The following is a 22,641-nucleotide window of genomic DNA, read 5'->3' as shown; positions in this document are numbered from 1 at the left end:
CCTTTGGAGTCCTGCAAAGCCGGGGAAGACGGATGCCTGCAGACCAGCCCCACCTCATGTGGCCTCAGTTCTTCCCACCTTGGTGGCAGAGTTCTCACACTCTAACTCTGCCAACAGGACCGGGCTGTATAAGCAGTGTAGGCTCCTGAGTTCCACTGAGTCACTGGGTTTGTGTAGAATGCTAATCAGGGCCCCTCACACTTGGCCTTCTAAACCCAGATGGTGCTGACGCCTGCCTCTGTCCTGCTTGTAAGGGGAGCGTATCTGGGGCTCCACTCGACAGTTGCAGTTCACTGCCAGAAAGAGCAGCTCTAAGGTTGAGTCATTGCAACTGGATTTTCAGGTGGCCAGAAGGTAACCTATGCACAAAGGCCAAGAGCAGGTGTCTACTGTGGGACTCAGGGTCCCCAGGCAGCTGGCGGTGCTAACACTTCCACTGGGACCATGAGTGGCACTGAGCTATGCCTTCTGGTCTTCCCTCTAAGCAGGAAGGTATAGATTCTGACACAAATTACTTAAGACTCAAGGTGGTGGCACACGCCTTTAATCCCAGCACCCTGAAGGCAGAGGCAGGTGGATCTCTGTGAGTTCAACACCAGAGCAAATTCCGGACCAGACATGGCTACACAGAGAAACTATGGGGGGAGGGGGGTAGGCTGAAGAGATGGTTCAGCGGTCAAGAGCACTGACTGCTCTTCTAGAGGACCCAGGTTCAAGTCCCAGCACCCACATGGAAGCTAACAACTGTCTGTAAATCCAAGATCTGACACCCTCACACAGACATACATGCAGGCAAAACACCAATACACATAGAAGAAAAAGATAAAAAATAAATTACTAGAGGTTAAAGATTCTTGTGGAAGGGTACAGTTTGATAGACTGGAGAGTGCTTCCGTGTGTATCTAGGAGTTTAAGAGTAGGCTACGCACACCATTCCAAAGTCCTTCCGTGCCCAGAGACGTACGTACATATTGTACCCTTGGTCTTCACAGCCTCAACAAAAAAGGAATCAGCCAACACCCAAGGCCCCACACTTTCACTAGTTTGTGGTCTAGCCTTTATTTCCCTAATCCTTGAGGATTCATTAGTTATGAGAAGACAAACAGCTTCCGTGTTCCCCTCTGACAGGCACAGGTGTGGGCAGGGCTTAACTACTGGGAAAGAAAATAAATACCTAAGTAGGTCAGGGAAGGCAGACAAGAAAACTGCCACCTTCTGCCCCCCCACGCCAGCGGTCATGAGGGGTGTGGTCCTTGTTAGAGTGCAGTGGGCCTGTGCATTAGCCAAGCCTCTGGCTGTCATACAGACCACACTTGAGACTGCAGGGCCCAGAGATCACCTGCGAACCATGTAAGCACAGGGCCGAGCTCTGGAACCAGCATATTTCCTTTACCAGTCACACTGTCCTGTCCCAGTGACAACAAGGAAGACCCCAGTGTCCATCAGAGCCAAACGCCGACAGTGGGAGACAGGCAGCTTGGGAGTATCTGACCGCTGCTTGTTTCTAGAATCAAAGGGCAGCTGGCCTGCATCTAGCCACTCTCCCAGGAACCGTCCTCAGACTGCCCCAGGGGAAACCACAGGTAGCTGTGATGACGACAGAGCGAAGCCCAAAGCAGAGGCTCGGGGCTGGGCATACACAGGCGTCACTGGTTCATCTGGGCCAAGTGCCTAATCATGGGGGCAGCCGGAAAGAGGGTACCTCACTGAAGTGACACCCCTAACTCTGGAGCAGGGGCAGACCAAACCCCCAGAGCTTGAAGGAGAGGGCGCTTTGGGGAAGCTACATCTTCCCTTGCTCTCTGGCCTGAACATAAAGGGCTGAGAAGTGTATGCTGTCTGAAAGGCTGCATTCTGCCTCCATGGAGCCGCCTGCTGACACACATGCCACCTTCCCTGATGTGGAATGGCAGCAAAGGACTCCCCAGGGCAGGTGCAGAACAGCACCTCCTCCCCAAGTTTTCTTCCCAAACGCAGGACATGCTCCTGCAGGGTCTGTCCCCGAGGACCACAGTTCCCAGTGTGTCTCCCCTGGGACACTCAGAACCTACAGAGCAGCCTCAGTCTTGGCCCAGATTTTCCCTGCGGGAAGGACCTGCCCCTGGGAGTGCTGGTTCTGGCCGACCCCATGGCCTCTGCTCCCAACATTCAGGCTGTGCAGCCGCCGCCGGCCGGATGTTTCAGATCTTGGGTCTCCAGCCTTTGATGAACTGCATGATCTTCTTGACCTGAAGCTTGGTGAGGTGGAAGTCATCAGCCAAGATGTCTTCACTGAGCTGCACGAAGATGCTTCCATCAATGCGTTCTCGGGCAAAGACGCTCACCACGTCCTCTGAGAGCCCAATGAAGCGCAGGCTGCGTGAGACCTCTTCCAGGGAGAGGGCGGACAAGTCTGCTGGTGGCTGCCAGGAGGTGGCATCCCGGACTCCAGCGGCTGTGACGCCCTCCCTGGGACTGCCAGGAGACCCTTCAAGGCCCCCTTGGGTGAGAAAGAGTAGGGTTCCTCCTGCCTCAGGCCCCTGCAAGGCAGCTGGTGACAATGCGGCGGGGACCTGCCTCAGCACCAAGCCCTCAGGCTCAAAGGCCTTGGGGGGGCCAAGTGGTGAAAGGCAGGGTGCAGACCCAGGTGCCCCCACAGCTCGGGGCTCCTGGCAGCGCCGCAGCTCCAGCTCGGGAGGACCAGCCTGCCCCAGCTCAAATGGGTCCAAGGGCTCCAGCGCCGGCTCCTGCCACTCGGAGGATGACAAGGAGGAGGAGTAACCTTGGCCCTGAGGGCCTGGGCCTGGTGAATGTGTGGGGCTGGAGGTTGCCAGGGCACCCGAGGTGGATGTGGGCCCAGAGGAAGAGGCTGCAGGAGTACCTGAAGGGTGGGCAGGCCCAGAGAAGGGGTTGAGCGCACCGAACGGAGCAAAGCGCTTCTGGGGATGGGAGGGCTTGAAGAGAGGTGGGCAGCCATGGTAGTTTTTAACCACTGGGGTGTCCGCCCCTACGAGGGAGGTGGTTCGAGCACTCGGGGGCTCTGCTAGGGCTCGTGAGACCTGGCTGGGCTGAGTGGTGGTAGAAGGCATGGGTCCCGGGGGCGGGCGACTAGAGGGTTCGCTGGCTTTGCAATCTCCCCAGGTGCAAGGGTAGCAATACAGGGAGTATGAGTCCGGTGACGGGGAGCCGCTACCACTGCGGGATCCTGCCCTACAAAAAGAGACAGGCACACAGGGTGTGCACATGAGGCAGAGATGGACACGACAGTCACAGGTTCCCCACAGCCCGCAGCAGGAGACTATCCCTCCACTCTCACCAGAGCTAGCCAGCCCGACAACCACAAAGTGTGGGACCCTCTTGAATCCCCAAAGTCCCCAGGTCATGTCAGAACATGCAGGAGAAATTATAACTGAGAAACCCCAAATTGAAAAACAGGTGATCTTAAGGCTGAAGATTGGACTCAGTGGTTAAGAGCACTTGTTGCTCTTGCTCAAGACCCAGGTTCAATTCCCGTCACCCACATGGTGGCACATAACCATCCATAACCCCAGTTTCAGGGGACCTGCTGCCCTCTTCTGCCCTCCATACATACATGCAGACAAAACACTCATACACATACAATCAATAAATCTAGAAGGAAGGAAAGAAAGAGGGAGGGAGAGGGAGGGAGGGAGACAGAGACAGAGACAGAGAGACAGAGAGAGAGAGACAGAGAGAGGGAGGGAGGGAGGGAGGGAGAGAGAGGGGGGGGAAGAGAGAGAGAGAGAGAGAGAGAGAGAGAGAGAGAGGGGGAGAGAGAGAGAGAGAGAGAGAGAGAGAGAGAGAGAGAGAGAGAGAGAGAGAGAGAGAGAGAGAGAGAGAGAGAGGGAACAAGGGTGCTTTCCTGCAGCAGAACCGCAGTGCAGGGATGACCACCCACCACCGCTCCACGGGTCTGAGCAAAGTCGGGGACCAAGGCAGTGAGTGAGTGACTCACCCATCCTGCAGGCCAGAGGAGTAATAGGAGAGGTTGGAGCTGGGCGAGTGGACAGGCTGCAGCTTGGGGAATCGGGGCGGCACTGGCGGGCTGCCTGTGAGCCTGCCACAACTGCTGCCACCCCGAGGAGGTACGGGAGGGGCATAAAGGAGGCGGCACTCTTCCTTTACCTGCAGACAGAAGGTGACGGCCTCACTAGGCAGCTGGCCTCCTCATCTCACTTCCCAGGGGGGACTGCCGATCTGAGCCTGACACCTTATCCCACCCAGCAGGGAGACTGCCCTGTCTAGGTGACCCAGCTGTCCACCTGGCCCATCTACAGCCTATTTGGCCCTCACACTCGATCCACCATAGTCCCCCATTCCACCATAAATTCACTGTAAATATTAGTAGATTGGGGGAGGGGCAAATAGAGATACTGGGGGGGTGCGGGGTTGGTGACAAGAAGGACAAATGGGAGGGACAGGATCTACCACCTGGATCCTTCCATATTAAGTTCCCCAAAGAGTGCGCTAATATAATAAATAGGTGTGACTATGAGGGAAATGTCCTGAAGATAATGGGGACCTGTTAAAAATCCTCCTCAGCGCAGAACTTCTCAGAACCTATTATGTGGTTCTAACGCCCAAGGAACCTAAGGGTTGCTGGAAATGATTTGCGACATTTAGGGCATGTCGGAACTTTCCCTTCGGGTGACTCTGTTTCCAGTTCATCCTTAGTTCTCCTTGCCTTGCGGCTTGCTCTGGTCTGTTCCCCTCTCCCTTCCCCTCTTAGCTCTGGCCATCCTGTCACAACCCAGGAGCCTGGGTGTCAATACCTTTGTGGCCCTCTAAAACCTGCCTAAGTTCCCTCCAGGACACAGCAGAGCCGACTCACCGCCTCGGATTTGGGGGGCACAGGAGGCGGTGGTGCCTCGGGCTCATGACATGGGGTCCCCACGGTCCCGAAGGAGATGAGGTCGGGCCCTGGCAGCGGCCGGACACGGGCATCCGCGAGGTTCTCGGGGGCCTGATGCACCCACAGCTCCTCGTAGGGGATCTCGGCGCACGCGGCCGCGGACTCGGGCGCGCCTGCCCAATCGGGGCTCACGTACTCTTGGTCGCCGTCGCCGGGCGCGGGCAGGGCCGGCCCGAGGCGACCCGGTGGTCCAGGTGCGCGGACCGGCCCGGGGGCGCGCGGTGCGGGCAGACAGAGGCGCGCCCGGCGCGGGCTGGCACAGTCGTCGGCGAGCTCTGCGGGCGCCTCCCGCACAGCCGTGGAGTACTCGTCCGGATCGAAGCGCTCGCGACAGTAGGAGGCGCTGTCGCGCACCAGGCGCTCGACGCGCGGGTCCCCGGCTAGCAAGCCCTGCGGCAGAGCGAAGCGCGGCGTGTCGGTGAGCAGCAGGAAGTGCAGCGGCGCCGGACCCTCCCGGCGCAGCGCCAGCCCCAGCACCACCGTCTTGGAGATGATGCTGACAAGCTTGTAGCAGTGGCCCTCCCGCACCGGGTGTAGGTCGTAGGGGTTGCGTGGCGGCCGGCTGGGCACCAGCACGTTCACCGGCAGCCGCACGCGCTCGATGATGGCGCGCACCGTGTGCTCGCCCTCCTGCATCTGCAGCTCCAGCGGGCTGCGCGTGCTGAAGCGGCCCTGGCACTGGAAAGGCAGACTCAGGCTTTCGTTGGTGCGGTGGTTCATGCAGATGAGGCACGGCATCTTGCCTTTGACGGGCCTGGCGGCCCCGCCACCACCCCCCGCGGTCCCTACGCTCCCCGGGCCACCCATTCCGGCCAGGGCCCCAGCGCGGCCCAGCTTGCGCAGGAGCGTGGTGAAGCGCGAGCGCTCCTTGGTGGTCTTGGCGCACAGAATCTCTGCCTGGCCCATGAGAGTGAGCTCGTCGCCCGCGTGCAGTGTGAAGTTGTACACCTCGCTGTCCTCGCTGAACTCGCCTGACACCACCTGGGGAATCCCAGAGACAAGGTGAGGCTCGAACCAGGGTCCCAAGGAAAGTCACACACCGCTGAGCTTCCAGCTCCGCAGAGTCTCTGGTCCTTTCCTGCAAGAGCACCGGACTGGGACTGGAGAAAAGCTGTGCGACTTTTAACGTTTTCCTTGGGTCCTTAGTTACTCATATGATGATACTCTTAGTATAGAGGTGTACTTTGAAAGTACTCAGACATGGCAGGTTTTATTACGTGACAACAATGCCTCACCACCCAAGACTACTCTAAAGAGAAAGGAATTAATGGACAAGAAGGCCACCCTGAATGTCCTCATCAGGTCGTGACGCTTCCACACACCACTCCTGCTTCACCGCCTTTCCTAGGAAGTCCTTCCGTCTGCAGAATGTTTTTCCGGCATGGCCTGACTGTACCAAAGGGTGCACTGAAGCCTCCCTCCCTCCCTCCCTCCCTCCCTCCTTCCCTCCCTCCCTCCCTCCCGGGGGAGGGGGGGAGTGAGCTTGGGAAAATCCTGCCCCGTGCCAGGACTGACCTTAACACTGAAGGTGATGGCTTCCATCACAAAGATTCGGTCAGGGAAAACGCTGGCCACCTCCTCCACACTGCTGAAGTATCTCACCGGCTCTCGGACATCTCGAGCCTGCTCCAGGAGCTTGAACTTGCCTGCGGGGGGAGGAGGGGGGGCACAGGCTGCTGGGGAAGGCCAGGCCTGCATCCTAGGAACACCAGGTCTCTGACAATTGCTGTCCTAAACTCATAGTCCCTCTGGGAATTCAGACAGGCAGAAGGCGGGTATACTGACATCCCATGTTAAGTGTCCGCTTTGCCTCACCAGCCACACCCATGTTTGTGCCTACCTACATGAGCTTAAAGGCAGGTTGAGAAGAACTCTAGCTTCACACGGAAAGGAAGAGGTCAGAACAGGAGAGGAACCAACAACGAGGGTGATGGAGGACAGTTCCCTAGTCTGCTGCATCCTCTCAGCAGAGTTCACGCTCACGACACACCCACGGTTGTGTCCGTCTCTCTGGCAGGCCCTTCAGAATGGACAGTTCTGTAAACAGCCTGCTCTCTCAAGAAATTCAGGCATAGTAGGTGGGACAGTAATACCCAGGGATGGCAGCTAGTGACAAGTCCTGAGGCACACCTGTGAGAAAAGAGCTCCAAAAGAGAGGCCTGCCCAGCCCAGTGAGTGGGGGTCCACCAAGCTGCACCTTCCAAAGGAGAGGGACTTTCCAGCACGGACATTTTATTCTGTAAGAAATGAAGGGGGCTGGGGACATGGCCCGCCCCCCTCAGGCTCCGATTCTCAGGGACACTTGTGCAAGCCTGAGAATGGGAGTTCAGATCCCAGCACCCACATGGGAAGCTAGGTGGGAATGGCCGACCATCTGCAATCCCAGCTGGAAGGAGGTGGAGATAGGAAATCTTCAGAGTAAGTCGGCAACCCAGACCAGCAGAAGGGAAGACGCTGCCGCAACGCACAGTGCAGAGCGACGAAAGAAGACACCTGATGCCAATCTTGGGCCTCGGCACTAGTATACATGCATACACATGTGCCCACACACATTGTGGCGTACAGACCTGCATGAACATCACATACACATGCATGTACACACACACACACACACACACACACACACACACACACACACACAATAAAACCAGGGAAAATGAATGAGGCCCCCTGGAGGAGTTTGAGCAAGGAAAACACAGCGATCCAAGATGAGCTCTGGCAAGACAGGCAAACAGCCCCGTAACAAGTCCTGGAGAAGAGCCAGGGAGCAGTGCACAGGGAGCAGATCTATGAGCTCCTCGGGAGGAAGACTCCTCGGAGGCCAGTGACACAAGGAGGGACGTGAAGGAAAGGAGTGAGGGTCATACACATGGCCGGCCCACTGTGGGGATGGCCAAGTCTTCCACGCCGGGAGCTAAGAGGAAGATGGTGGAGGCCTGAAGACCAAGAAGGGCCACTTGTATGTGTGGGGACACCGCTTAGAGCAGCAGACTGACACACCAGTGCAGCCATGTGGGGCAGGGGTGTCAGCAAGTGGGAAAGAGAGTCTTAAACCCTTGGGAACCCGTGACCCAGAAACATGCCCACAATGCTCCTAGTGAAAACACACATTGAAGAGGGAGACTAAGAGGCCCCTGGTGCCTGAAAGCTGCTGGCCAATGGCGGGACCGGAACCACCAACATCCAGCATGGAGCAAGAAAGAGAAAGGGGGACGGGGTGGTGCCCTGGAGCAAGCTGCAGTGAGGGTCCTGGTCCACCCTCAACCTCCCAGACACTAGAGGGAAGAGATGCAGCAGCCCAAGGCATCGGAGATAAAATGAGGAGGGGGCCAGTGTCAGGGCGCAGGAGTCTGACACTCTCTAACCAGCTGTCGTCTCCTCCTCTCCATAGCTACACACGAACCCCCATTCTTCAACCACACGCAGCAGGCATGGAGAATGCCTGCTGCCCCATGGCGAGATTTGGAGCCCGGTCTGGGTTGGATTATGGGAGGATGTGGCAGGGAAGATCGATGTAACCATGGTATCCAGCCCCCGCCCCCCTCAGCCCCGAAGCTGGGTCATTTCTGCAGGGAGGAAGGACGGGAGACCTCCCGGGAGTCATGCTTTGGCCTCTAGAAACCTTCTCTACCCTACAGCTTCCTCCCCTGCCTCCCACAACGGTGTCAGCGGCAAACAAGGCATACAGGATCCGGGGACCATAGCACTGCACTATACCGACCATCCTCTCCAGAAAGGAGCGCCCTACAGCTGCTCCCCAGACCTGACCCACTGCTAAAGAATGGCGGCAGCGACTCAGTTGCTCCTGCCTGGTCAGCACAAGTCCCGATTAGGTGCCTGGCCGCTGTTAGGTGGGAAGGGAGCACAGATTTCAGAGTCGCATGCCACTGAGTCTTGGCTGTGCCACCAATCGGCACGTGCAGTCACTTACTATCCGGACTTTGGTTTCTTATATGTAAAATGGATGCACACTCTTTGGCTCACGTTGGAGAGGAGGGGGCTCACCTGACTAGGGCTCTGCAGAGTCCAAGGCCAAGGCTCTGGAAATAGCCCCTGCTTGGGGAAGGTGTCTGGACAGGCAGCACTGGCCTGGATGTCTCTAGACACCAAGTCACCCTGACTCCCTGCAGCCTAGAGACAGAGGGCGGCCACAGTGGCAGCACCCCCAGCCCCGCCCCTCCCCCGCCGGCCACAGCCGGCCTGGACAGTGTCATTATTAATTCATTGGGAGGGCTCAGTGTGGAGCCTGTACTCTGAGCCTCTTTGGAGGCCCAGCCCCCTCTTTTTCACTCCCATGAAGTGAGTGAGGCGCCCAGCGGAAGAGGGAGCTGGGGCCCCGCAGGCCCTACAGGCCAGCTGTCACCCCTCTGTCCTGTCCCCACCTCCCATGCTCACTAAGGAGGCATCAAAATGGATGGGGCAGAGGCTTGGGGCCTTCCCTCCCTCCATTCAGGGTTTTCTGGGAGCTCTGTGACTTGGTTTCCCAGGATTTTAAAGACACCAGTGAAAGGGAAGGCTTTCCCAAAATGATGGGGGGTTTTAGCCCACGAAGGTAGGGCCAATGCCAAATTCTCGGCTAGGGGAATTTCTAGCTTGAACAGGCACTAAAAGCCTGAAGCCAGGATAGAACCCCAAGTCAGCCAGATCCTTGGTGCAGCTTCCTCCCTGGGGGGTTGGAAGGACAGAGGCCAGCCCTGAAAGTGTGCAGATCAAACCTGGGCCAAGGTTTAAGCCTTGTCCCACTGCCTCAAGGAAGGCCCAGGCCAGAGAGAGCAGTGGTTAGACCAAGGAGGGAATGGGAGCCTTCCTGGCTCCTAAGGCTGCAGCCCTTGTTGGGGGCAGGGACAGAAGAGCTGTACAGGAGAGAAAAGCCCAGACTTGGAGCCTCACTCTTCAGATAAAGGGAGCGAAATGTTGAGAACAAAACGATGATGTCCGTCCCCCAACCCAAGATCTGGAATGCACTAGCTGCAGCTGCCCTGGGCTTGCGTGGAGACATTCCTGGGATGGCGCTGGACTGGTACCTTGAGGACCACAGCTCTGTGTGCTGGCGTGGTACAGCAAGACGAGTCCAGTGGTTAGGATACATGGCTGAGTGGCCCCCGTCACTGCAAAATCGAAGTGCTACACTTCTTTTTTTTTTTTTTCTTGGTTTTTCGAGACAGGGTTTCCCTGTGGCTTTGGAGGCTGTCCTGGAACTCACTTGGTAGACCAGGCTGGTCTCAAACTCACAGTGATCCACCTGCCTCTGCCTCCCGAGTGCTGGGATTAAAGGCGTGCGCCACCAACGCCCGGCGTGCTACACTTCTTTTAGCAGTAGATTCTGTCTTCACACAAAACCTTTCGTAAAACGCCAAGAGCCAGGCCTGGTGGCGTGGTGCCGGCCTGTAACCCCAACCCACTCAGGAGTAGCACCAGTTCAAGACCTGCTTAGACGACAGAGCAAACCCAGGCAACTTACCAAGACCATGCCTCAAAATAAAAAGATAGCTGAGATGGTTCAGCAGTGACCACGCTTTACAGCCACACCTGAAGACCTGTGCCCCACACGGTAGAAGCCGGGAATGTGCAACCTGATCCCTGATGTCCGCATGTGCTGTCACACACATGTGCAAACACACACACACATAATGAATGAATAAAAAATCTAACAAAAGTTAAAAAGGTAGGATGAGGATGTACCTCAGAGGTAAAGCACTTTGCCTGGGATGCACGAGGTCTTAGTTTTAACCCCAGTACCTCAAACGAATAAAAAACAGATATGAAAGACATGAAAGTAGGTAGTTAGCGAATTCTTTAGAAAGCTAACACCTCAGCATTGTTTAAAGAGCCGGTCCAGGAAGACTGTAAGTTTAACACAACCCTGGGGGAGGCGGGGTGTCCAAGCTAACAGGCAGCCACAAGCTGGCCTCAGCAATCCTGGTAGAAGGTTCTAGTAGACATTCCCTTTGTTTGCACTTGAAAGCGTTAAGGGCAGCTTAGGGCACAGCCTTGACGCTCTCCAATTAGGGAAAAAGTTTGATTTGGAGTGGCTTAAATCTGTGGGTCCATTTTGACAGCTGTGGTCCCCAGCACTTGAGAGGCAGAGGCAGACAGAGTTCTGTGAAGTCAGGGTCAGTCTGATCTATAGAGTGGGACCCGGTCTTTGAAAAAAAAAAAGTTACAGAGAAACCCTGTCTGGAAAACAAAACAAAACAAAAGTATATCTTAACCATTACTTCAAAATATGTTTAAAAATATAAATAAAATGTGACCTGGCACAACGGCTCCAGAGGCTGAGGCAAGAGGCTAGACATGAGTTCAAAGACAGCCTGAGCTATATGGTAAAAAGCCTGTCTAAAACATAAAGTAAGAATCTAAAGTCAGCCGGGCGTTGGTGGCGCACGCCTTTAATCCCAGCACTCGGGAGGCAGAGGCAGGTGGATCTCTGTGAGTTCGAGGCCAGCCTGGTCTACAGAGCGAGTTCCAGGACAGCCTCCAAAGCCACAGAGAAACCCTGTCTCGAAAAAAAACCAAAAAAAAAAAAAAAAAAAAAGAATCTAAAGTCAGTAAACCTGAGTGCCACCTCTTCAGAAACAAGTCTCTCCAAACAGTATTGAGACTCCTAAGCCCTAACTCTAACCACGACCCCTGACCCCTAGCCATCACCCCACTAGCATGTCCTAGCTCATCCCTGAAGCTCCAAAGGAAGGTGATCTTCGATGGCTTCTGCTATACATCCCCCCCCTGCTCCTTGGTCCTAGTCTCTCCTGATTCCCCATGCTCCAAGATCCTGAGGCATCTGGCCCTAGCTGGACACACCTGGGTACTGCAGGGGAATGTCAATCTTGGGCCCAATGACGTAGTGGCCCTCCTCCAGGGTGTGGGCCGTCACTGTTGTCCACTGGCGGCAGGAATGGATCAGCAGGATGTCACGCTCACTGACGCCCTCAGCATACTCCCCTGGGTATGAGACAGGAAGAGGGCAAGAAGAGGAATGGTTAAGAGAGGAAGAAAAGACTGGGTGACCCCCCCTCCTCAGCAAGCCCCTGCCCGGGAATTGCGCCCCGTGACCCCTGCATTGCTCAGCCACACTGGGGGGTGGGCAGTAGTGGGCTGTCATGTTGTGGCCTCTGGTTGTGAGTCCAGCCTGAACCTCAGAGCCCTGACTCCCTGCGGGGCCTCCACAATGATAGCATCCACAGCATCTCATTCATCATCCTACTGCAATGTCTGCGGTCCCAGTCCAAGCCGGGGCTAGGGACTCCCAGTGGATGAGTCCTGGCCAGCCAGCTCCTGCCCTCCAGGCACGTTCAGGCCTCAGGAGGCAGGGAGGAAGCAAGTTTGAAGCACTGAGCTGAGGGCATGTAGGGACGTGGGGGAGGGGGGACGTCATCGGCCTGCGTGGAGTTAAGAGAGACTTTGCTCTTGAACCGGGCAAATTCACGCCAGTAGGATCCTGCCTAGGCAGTGCCCAGTCTAGGCACGGGCAGCGCTGAGACGGGACCTGTCCCTGTGGGTCCTGTCTAGGAGAGCTCACAAAGTCGCTGTCAGCTCACAGGAACTCAGTCTCACGGTCACGGGACCTCAAAGGACGGGGGAGTGAACCCTGGACACCCAAATCTCACCTTGAGAAACCACTCCTTAAAGCTGGGGCCGGACACGCAGGGGATTTAGGAAACACGAAGGGGAGGAGGGAAACCAGGCTTCACCAGGCAGCGCTGGGGCAGAGGTGCTGGAGTTGGGAGGGGCCTGGCCCCCGGAGGCTCCATCCCCAGCAACGGTTTCCAGGGGAGCAGGACTTGCAGCCCGGCTTCCAGGAGACTGATGGGGCGTATCCTGGATGCAGCTGGTGGGCACAGTGGGGGTGGGGATGTCTCCTTCCCAGCCCCCCCCAACACACACACACACCCATGGAAACGGTTTACTCTAACAGTGGGGGGTTCATAAAACATGTCCAAATGGCATGTATGAATGGGTGCGGTATCGGGGGCCTTCGGGGGCCTTCAAGGGAGGACGGTCCACTCTGTGGGCGAGAGCTCGCCAGGGGAGTTTGTCTGAGACTTCCTCCTCAGCTCCCTAGCTCCTGGAAGAGATGAAGGTCTGCAGTCTCCAACTCTACAAGCTCTTTCCAGGCCCCACCCACTCGTCCACAGGGACACAGGCCAAAACCACACAGGTATACACACCAGGGGTCGCCACCACCAACAGTTCAAATGCCTGTCACCTAAACAGCACAACTCAGTGTCAATATCCCACCAAGGGACGATTCCTGAATGCATACCCACGAGGGTGCCTCCAAGGCCACACCGTTTCAAGTATACATTCATACTGTAGTGGTGACCACAGTCATAACCACGCGGTCACAGGCACCATTGCTCATTCATTCATTCATGGCCCTCCCCCCAAACCCAGGAGGCCGGTGGCAGGCAGGAAACTGGCAACTATAATGGGATGCACAGGTGTCCGGGGAAGGCAGAGGAGGCCCAGCCTATACAGAAAAGGACTCAAAGAAAGGGGTGTCAAAGAGATGCGTGGGAAGTCAGCAGGAAGGACCTAGGGGAGAGTTCCCTATTCACGAGCAGACACAGCCCAGCTGCTCACACAGCCCTGGGGTCACACGCTGAGCGGAGAGTGAGGTCCCACCAGAGTTGGACTGCCGGGAATCCCTGCTAAGGGACCCGGACACCGAGGTCCCGCAGAGCGTGTTCCAGCCAGCCTGGTGCCCACTGTACCCAGTTCCTGCTGTTGCCGGTCGGAGGAGGGGCTGCCAGTCCAAGAAGACAGCGCAGGAGTCCCATTAGCATTCAGGGAAGCGAGTGTGCCAACGCGGGCCAAACCTCTATTCTTCTCACACACAAAACCCCCCGGCCTGGCTGCCAGCCCCGGCTCCCGCCCCTCCCCCAGCCAAGCAGCTCCCCTTTCCACCAACACTACAGTCCTCTCGCTCTGTGCAACCTTCAGGCTCTCCCAAACAAGGTCCCGGTCCCATCATCGCAACACCGGGGGACTGCTGGAGAAAGGGAACGAGAGGTGGGGGAGGGCCGAGGGTCCTGCGCTGGGGGGGCGCCTAGTGGGCCGGCTCACTCAGGCCTCTCCCTCCTGAGGGTAACCAGAGGACCTTAGGATGCCAAAGGACGGTTCAAGCAATGTCCCCCAAAAAGGGACTAGCGGGTGAGGGTAGGAGAAAGGCTTAGAGCGGTCCAAGGGATGCAGGAGGATGAAGGTGAGAGGCTGGAGACAAAGGGACCAAGGGGGTGCGGCCGGGGCAGAGGCGGACCAGCGCCTGGAGAGCGGGGTGCACCGACGGAGCGGCCCAGAGACTCAGCAACGCTCTCGGCTCCAGAGGGAACTGAAAACTTTGTCCCAGCCCTGCCGCCAGCTTCTAACCCTGTGCCCAGATGGGGCTCAGAAAGCGGTCCCCGGGCTCGGGGGGGGGGGGAGCTCCGGTTGTCCCGGGAGCCGCCCCAGGAGTCAGGCGAGGCTCCGACCGCCGGGCACCCGGAGGGCAGGGGCCCAAGTGCACACTGCGGTCCCTCCAGCCCCAGACGAGCGGGGCCCCGACTGTCCGCGCTCTTCCACGCCGTCCCCCCACCCCCGGACACCCCGTACCTGGCCCGAGGCAGGCGAGCGTGGGCAGGCGGCAGCGGCTGACGATGAGGTCGAGCGGGAAAGCGCCCATGCTCCAGCGCAGTCCGGCCAGCCCGGCCGCCAGCTTCTCCATGGCATCGGAGCTCTCCGGGGGCCGCCGTCTCGGGGCCCCGACGGCCAGTCCCGCGCGGCTCGGGCTCCGCGCCCGCCGCCACCACCCGGGGCCTTAGCAGCGCTCCCCTCCTGGCAGCCCGACCGGCCGGGCTGCGGGAGTCACGTGGCCGGCCTCCTCCCACGGGGCGCCGGCCCCCGCCCCCATCCCCGCCCCGCGCCCCGCCCGCCGGGCCCGCGACCCCCGGAGTGCCCAGGTGACGGCCGGCGACCCCGCGCTCGGGATGGGGAGTGGGGAGAAGAACCAGGTCGGTGGGGCTCTAGCCTGGTGTCCTAGGTGCCCCCTTGTGCCACTGCTGCGTGGAGTCCGGATCCATCCCTGCGGCAGTACCCACATCGGCTACGCCAAGCTGGAGGTTAGCAGGCAGCGGGGATGCTTAGGCTGGGGAGAAGCAGAGAGGATCTAATTTGTCTCCGAATCCGTGTAAGTGCACTTTCCAAGTCCACCCCCAGGCCAATCCACATTATAGATGGGAAACAGGTTCAGGCACCTGAGCGACTGGGGTCAGTGGTAAAACTCGGTTTGTTTGGGGGTTTTTGTTGTTTTTTCTTTTCTTTTTTTTCATCTTCTCTTTCTTTCCCCCATCAGCTTTCATCCCCTCCTGGCTGCAGCTCAGAGTTCCCTTAGGGGACAAGCCTTCCCAGAAGCTGTGCTGGCCCCCACCTCGCACCCAGCCTGAGCCACTCTTCACCTCAGTGTGCCTGCGGCGCCCTCTGCAGGTGCAGGCGGGTCGTAGCTGAGTGCCCTCCAAGAAGTGGCCCTTGGTCCTTGGGCTGGTCCTTAAAAGGCTCCATGCATGGACTCTGTGCCCTCAGGAAACTTGCACGCATGTATACACACGACCTTTTGCCTGATGCATGTGACATTTGGCCTTGAGCCCCAAAGGAAATGGCAACATATGACACCTTTTATTTGTTTTTGTTTTGTTTGTTCAAGACAAGGGAGTGTGTGTGTGTGTGTGTGTGAGTGTGTGTGTGTAGTCTAAGTTGACTCATCTTCCTGCCTTAATCTCCCTCGATGCAATGGGCATCGAAGCCCTGAGCCGCAGTGTCAAGAGCAGACCCCCTCCCCCTGCTTTTTCTTTTTATTTTTTTACACCCAGGGCCTGGCACATGCCAAACAAATGCTCTAGCACTGAGATACATCCCCAGCCCTTCTATCACTTTTGGTCTTTAGACGAGGCTCAGTAAATTTTAGAGGGCACGGGGCAGACAAAGGACGAAGGGATGAAAGTGGTCAGTGAGTCAAAGTTCACTTTTCCACCTGGTACAAGGTCTCTCTTACTAGTGTGACCATATGTTTAGTAACAAATTCCTCGAGAGTAAAACATTCCATCCCGCAGGAAGCTTCTTGAGCAAGGTAAACAACTCAAAAGAGCTTCAGGAAGTCCCTGAAACTGACCAGATTATTCACTAGGTCCCTCCCCAAAGCCAGTTGCAAAGAAGACTCAGACCAGACCCTCTGCTTGGAAGAAGCAAGAAACAGCAGAGGTTTAGAACAATTGAGGCACCTGGGAAGGACACTCTCCAGCCTGCTGGGCAGCCTGCAGGCCATGCAGTGTGCTCCAGGTTCCCAGCTAAGTGAGCTGTCACACATGCTGGGGTGGTTTTTCGTGATGCAGCTGTCTTTGAGTCGTTTCTGCACCTATAAGTAACTTCTCACCCACATTCCTGTAAGTAACCCCAACAAAACTCATGGTTTGCCAAGCCAAACTTTGGTAGTATCAGTACTTAGGTCTGTCCTGGGCTCCCTGAGGAGATGTGGATGTTGTGTCTGTTGGGAAAAGGGACCAGTCAAAGAAACACACCCTGAGCAGAGCCAAAGAAACACACTTTGGCCCTGCAACCAGAACCAAAGAAATGTACCCTGACCCTGAAACCAGTGCCAAAGAAACACACTTTGTCCCTGGAATCAGAGCCAGTGAAAGAAATGCACCCTGGCCCTAAAATTGGAGCCAAAAGGCTAAAAAGGACCAGAGAAAGAAACACACTTTGGCCCAGAAACCAGAGCCAAATCTGACCCCAATCCTGTGCAGAAAACTAACCAATCCTCGAGCAGAGCTCTAGCCAATCTGAGCTCAGCACTGAAATCGGACCAATCCCTACTCTGGAAAAACTTCCCCACCCCCAAGAATCCCTATATAAACCCTGTGTATGTTTAGCTTGGCTGGTCCAGCTGCCTTCCAATTCCCTTTGGATGAGCTTTGGGTGAAGATCTTCTTTTGCTGTGGCGATGGAGCAGAGGCGACCCTGGGCAGAGCAGAGCAGAGCGAGCAGGGCTGTAACACCTTCCCTGGAAACCTTCCCTTGGCAGAGCGGAGTTGTTACACTCCCACTCCGCTCCCCATCCTGGCTCTCGCTCTCCAGAAGCAGAGCTGAACTGTAGCAACTTCCCCTGAGAAACCTCCTGCGGAGCAAAACTGCTACACTAGGCGAACATCCCCAGATGGAAGACCCTGTCCTGCCGGAGTGGAGCTGATACACCAGAGAAGCCTTTCTCTGAGGCAAGGCTGTAAGCTGCTAAGCTTACTGCAACCTGTGGTGGTCCTTGGCTCCCGAGCTCCAGGATACCTTTCCACCTGAGTTGAGCTGTGTAACACTCAGTATTCTGTGACTCCCGAGTACCAGAATACCTGACCCACTCCTGTTCCATCCTGTCCCGATCCATCCTGAAACGCTTACAGTGTCTCCCCAGGAAAAGTTTTGTCACACACCATATGACAGTTTATAGTGTAAAGGCTAGGCCAACAGGTATAACCTAGACTCCAGACAGCAGGTATGAAGGGACATATGGTCGTGTGACTGCCAAACCCTGGATGTAGGCGTCACATCTGCGGTAGCATTTTCATGTGTTCCTCGCCGTGCGGAGTGTTCAGACCTTTCAAGTGCACATTATGTGTTCCAGCCCGAAGCCTGGCATCAGTCGTTTCTCCTGTGACGTCTGGGTATGAGCAAGTCTAATATATCTGGCGAAAGCCTGGAGATTGAACTGAAAGACAAGACATCTAGTCATTTGTACTAAGAGGTCTCTTCTTTATTACAGAGAGGGAGCAGCCTTATATTCAGGCTTACAGCATAGTGCAAAAACCCCAGGTGGAAGAGATCGTGTCTTCCTCATGCTATATGTGGATGTCAGTGGGGCAAGGCCGGGGCAGTAAGCCAGGACTAGAAAACAGGATGCACTTGTTGGCTGACAAGCAACTCACAGAGACCCTGTGCGGGCTGGGGCCCAACAGTCTGGTCCTTTTAAGTGGGAAGAGTCATTTTGAATTCACACTCTGGGTGCTGGGGTGCTCACGCGCGCACGCGCGCATGTCTGTCTGTGTGGAGTGTGTCTGTCTGTCTGTGTCTATCTTCTGTCTCTCTGTGTGTGTGTAGCTGTCTGTCTTCTGTCTGTGTGTAGTGTGTGTGTGTGTGTGTGTCTGTCTGTCTGTGTGTAGTGTGTGTGTCTGTCTTCTGTCTGTGTGTGTGTGTAGCTGTCTGTCTTCTGTCAGTGTGGAGTGTGTGTATGTGTGCCTGTCTGTCTGTCTGCCTGCCTGTCTGCCTGCCTGCCTGCCTGTCTGTCTGTCTGTCTGTCTGGAGTGTTTGTTATTTAAGTGTGTCTTTGTGTGTACAATGTATCTCTCTGTGTGTATATACGTTATTTGAATGCACGCCCTTCCCTGGCCTGATTCCGTCCTGCGTGTCTGTTCTGAGGAGCAGCAGGCAGTTTCCACCGTCCGACGTCTCTCACACTGAAGTGCATGCCCCCACCTCATGGAAGACTCGATGGACATGGACATGAGCTCTCTTAGGCCACAGAACTACCTTTTCGGTTGTGAACTAAAAGCTGACAAAGATTATCACTTTAAGGTGGATAATGATGAGAATGAACACCAGTTGTCACTAAGAACGGTTAGTTTAGGGGCAGAGGCAAAAGATGAATTACACATCGTAGAGGCAGAAGCAATGAACTATGAAGGCAGTCCAATTAAAGTAACACTGGCAACTTTGAAAATGTCTGTACAACCAAGTTTCCCTTGGGGGCTTTGAAACCACACCACCTGTGGTCTTCCGGTTGAGGTGTGGCTCAGGGCCTGTGCACATTGGTGGACAGCATTTTGTAGCTGTAGAGGAGGATGCCGAGTCAGAAGATGAAGATGAGGAGGATGTGAAACTCATGTCTGGCAAGTGATCTGCTACTGGAGGAGGTAGCAAGGTTCCACAGAAAAAAGTAAAAATCGATGAAGATGAGGAAGAGGATGATGAGGATAATGAAGATGATGAAGATGATGATTTTGATGATGAAGAAGCTGAAGAAAAAGTTCCAGTGAAGAAATCTGTACGAGATACCCAGCCAAAAATGCACAAAAATCAAACCAAAATGGAAAAGACTTAAAACCGTCAACACCAAGATCAAAAGGTCAAGAGTCCTTCAAAAAACAGGAAAAAACTCCTAAAACCCCAAAAGGACCTAGTTCTGTAGAAGACATTAAGGCAAAAATGCAAGCAAGTATAGAAAAAGGTGGTTCTCTTCCCAAAGTGGAAGCCAAGTTCATTAATTATGTGAAGAATTGCTTCCGGATGACTGACCAGGAGGCTATTCAAGATCTCTGGCAGTGGAGGAAGTAGTAAGCACCCCAAAAGCAAACAAACAAGAAATGGAGAAGCTGAGAAATCAAAGAACAGAATTTGTAGGGCGATGAAAACTGATACCATTTAGGCTCTCTACTGAAAGTCTGCATGAAAAAGGAGTCCACACTTCTGAAGTACTCAGGGAACAAAATCTCAAGAGGAAGTGCTTACTACAAATGTAGAACTAGCCGGGCGGTGGTGGCGCACGCCTTTAATCCCAGCACTCGGGAGGCAGAGGCAGGCGGATCTCTGTGAGTTCGAGGCCAGCCTGGTCTACAGAGCTAGTTCCAGGACAGCCTCCAAAGCCACAGAGAAACCCTGTCTCAAAAAACCAAAAAATAAATAATGGCTTAAACAGTTTGAAATATTCTGTCTTACTTAATTTCTGTAACAGTTGATATATCTGGCTGTCCTTTTAATAATGCAAAGTGAGAACTTTCCCTACTTTGTTTGATAAATGTTGTTCAGGTTCCATTGCCAAGAATGTGTTGTCTAAAATGCCTGTTTAGTTTTCAAGGATGGAACTCCACCCTTGGTTTTAAGTATGTATGGAATGTTATGATAGGACACAGTAATAGTGGTGGTCAGATGTGGAAATGTTAGGGAAACAAAAATATAGGTGTGAAATAAACTCAGTATTTTAATAAAGTAAAAAAAATGAATGCAGGCCCTTGCACATGTTAGATGACTGATATACAACTCAGCTATATCACTATGTAGCCCAGGCTGACCAGAAACTTGCTATGTAACTGAGGATTACTTTGACTTTCTGAGAAAGGGTGTTGCATAGCCCAGGATGTAGCAAGAATTGCCTTAAATCCCTGATCCCCCTACCTCCATTTCCTCAGTGCTAGGATTATAAGTACATAACACCACGCCCAGTTTTTTGTGGGCATTAGACCCAGGTATTTGCAGTTTCTAAGCAAACACTCTACTATCTAAACTCCATCCTCAGCCCAAATTCCAGGCTTCAAGACAGGAAATGTAGCACACACCTTTGATCCCAGCAGTTAGAAGACAAGGGTGATCAAATCTCTGTGAGTTTCTTGGCCTACATAGGAAAGCCAGAAAGGCCTTGTCTCGAGAAAAATAAAATAAAATAAAAGCTGGACAGTGGGGATGCATGCCTTCAGTCCCAGCATTTGGATCTCTGTGATTTCTAGGCCAACCTGGTCTACAGAGTGAGCTCCAGGACAGCCAGAGATATGTCATAAGACCATACTTGTCAATAAAGGTTATTTTAATGAAGTCCTGAAATTAAAGACAGTGTCTCCCTGTGTAGCTCACACTCAAAAGTGGCCACCCCACCTGTGCTGCCTCAGCCTACCGAAGGCTGGAACTACAAACACGCGTTACCATGCGTTACCATGCCCAGCTTTTCTTATTTGCACATGCCTGCATTCATGCATGCGTCTGTCTGTGTGTGCATGCATGCCGTAGGAGGTTGTTCTCTCTCCTTCCTCCATTGGTTTCAGGGTTGGCTTGAGGATGCACAAGAGAATGAGACCAGTAGAGTCACCCTGAGGCCGAAGATAAAGCTTGTATTTAAATGAGAAGCCGCTAGTCTCCAGAGAGCAGCAGCACCAAAGGGAAATTGGGATCTTATAGGATGATTTCCTTGGGCAGGAGAGTGGCAGGAGGGCATTAAGGAAGAAAGAACTGTCCCGGGCAACAGGGACGGTAGTAAGCAAAGGTTTGCAGGGGAGGGGATTCTGGCCCTTAGGATAGCAGGGGGCTGTGTTCCGCTGCCCTGCTGAAATGAGAGGTGAGCAGGCTTCCTTACAGCACAGGACCCTTCCCCTGAAGGAGCTGGGCCCCCACAGGTCGTTCATCTCAGTGTCATAGGTGACTCCATCTTAGGACAGCATACCAGACGGAAGCCATGCCATCAGGCTTATGTGTCAATGTGTCACCTGTGGAGACACTTGCCAGGTTCCTGAGACACCTGTAAACTGAGATGTCATCATCTTCTCGGGGCTTGCTTTTAAACTGAGTTGTCCTTTTCAAGAGTTTCATGATCTTAAAATTTTCTCAGATTACCCCCAATGAAATGCTTCATGTTATTGGGTCTTCCAGAACATCTCAGAAGGACACTTGCCTGAACAGACACTTCAGGTGGACTTGGAGTCATTTGGGCCTCCATGACAGCAAATGATGAGGCCAAATCACAGAGATTCTTGGTTATCTGATAAGAATCAAGCTGATGAATTGGCGAAGGATGCAACAGATGGTTGTTTGTTGACCTAGACAGACTCCCAGTAGGTGCACCAAGGTAACCAATCATTTTTTATTAAGATTTATTTATTTATTATGTGTACAATGTTCTGTCTGCATCTGCCTGCCTACACACCAGAAGAGGGCACCAAATCTCATTGCAGATGGTTGTGAGCCACCATGTGGTTGCTGGGAATTGAACTCAGGACCTTTGGAAGAGTAGGCAGTGCTCTTAACCACTGAGCCATCTCTCCAGCCACAAGGTAACCAATCTTTGACAAAGGATCAGAGGTAACTCAGTGGGGACAGGCTACAGCAAAAGGCGCTGAGACAAATGCCACCGAAGACGTGTATATGAAACCGAAATGTAGGTGTTGGTGGCGCACCTTTAATCCCAGCACTCGGGAGGCAGAGGCAGGCGGATCTCTGTGAGTTCGAGGCCAGCCTGGTCTACAGAGCGAGTTCCAGAGAAGCCAATACTGTTACACACAGAAACCCTGTCTCAAAACCAAAACAAACAAACAAAAACTGAACCTGGATGCAGAACTCAGGCCATGGAAGTTAATTCAAAATTGACCACATACCACAAGGTAAAATGTGAAGCCATCAAACAACTAGAAGAAAACATAAATGAGGATCTAAACAGGCTTGTGCTGGGTGATAACACGATGCCAAAAGCTTAATTCAGAAAGTAAAAAATTGTGGAGTTAGGGTGCTAAAGAGTTGGCTCGGTGGTTAAGAACATTGGATAGTTTTTCAGAGGACCTGGGTTCTGTTCCCAGCACCCACATGGCAGACTCACAGTTTCCTATAACTCCAGCTCCATGTGACCCAAAGCCCTCTTTTGGCCTTGAAGGCACTGGGCACACCTGTGGTGCATAGATATATGCAGGCAAAACCCCCATGCACTACACACACACACACACACACTCACACACACTCTCACTCACACACATGCACACTCTCTCACACACTCACACACACACTCACACACACACTTAAATTGCAGAGTTGTACTTTTTGTTTTGTTTTTGAGACATTCTCTGTGTAGCCCTGACTGTCTTGGATCTTACTCTGTAGACGAGGCTAGCCTTAAATTCAGAGATCCACCTGTCTCTGCCTCCTGAGTGTTGGGATTAAGGGCTTGTGTCACAGCCTCC

General features: G+C 54.3%; 1 protein-coding gene and 1 pseudogene across 3 annotated transcripts; one reads left to right on the top strand and one right to left on the bottom strand.

Annotated features, from left to right (window-relative positions):
• Positions 1-1,040: 1,040 nt before the first annotated feature.
• Positions 1,041-14,739, bottom strand: Garem2 (GRB2 associated regulator of MAPK1 subtype 2). Of its 3 annotated transcripts, XM_040730905.1 has the most exons (7): positions 14,504-14,725; positions 12,520-12,740; positions 11,714-11,854; positions 6,428-6,558; positions 4,832-5,893; positions 3,956-4,125; positions 1,041-3,189 (listed from the first exon to the last, which is right to left on the bottom strand). In XM_040730905.1, the coding sequence occupies exons 4-7, from the start codon at positions 6,452-6,454 to the stop codon at positions 2,181-2,183; spliced, it is 2,268 nt and encodes a 755-aa protein (XP_040586839.1). In that variant the 5' UTR covers positions 6,455-6,558; positions 11,714-11,854; positions 12,520-12,740; positions 14,504-14,725; the 3' UTR covers positions 1,041-2,180. The 3 variants fall into 3 exon arrangements, with proteins under 3 accessions (XP_040586839.1, XP_040586838.1, XP_040586840.1); XM_040730904.1 differs by lacking the exon at positions 12,520-12,740 and having other exon boundaries at positions 14,504-14,739; XM_040730906.1 differs by lacking the exons at positions 11,714-11,854; positions 12,520-12,740; positions 14,504-14,725 and adding an exon at positions 6,753-9,027.
• A 3,655-nt stretch (positions 14,740-18,394) lies between these two features.
• On the top strand, positions 18,395-19,280 carry LOC121133830 (annotated as a pseudogene).
• Positions 19,281-22,641: the final 3,361 nt, after the last annotated feature.

This window comes from Mesocricetus auratus, unplaced genomic scaffold (assembly GCF_017639785.1).
Source record: "Mesocricetus auratus isolate SY011 unplaced genomic scaffold, BCM_Maur_2.0 Super-Scaffold_100024, whole genome shotgun sequence".
Taxonomy (NCBI): Eukaryota; Metazoa; Chordata; class Mammalia; order Rodentia; family Cricetidae; genus Mesocricetus; species Mesocricetus auratus.
This window is presented reverse-complemented; position numbering and strand designations above follow the sequence as displayed.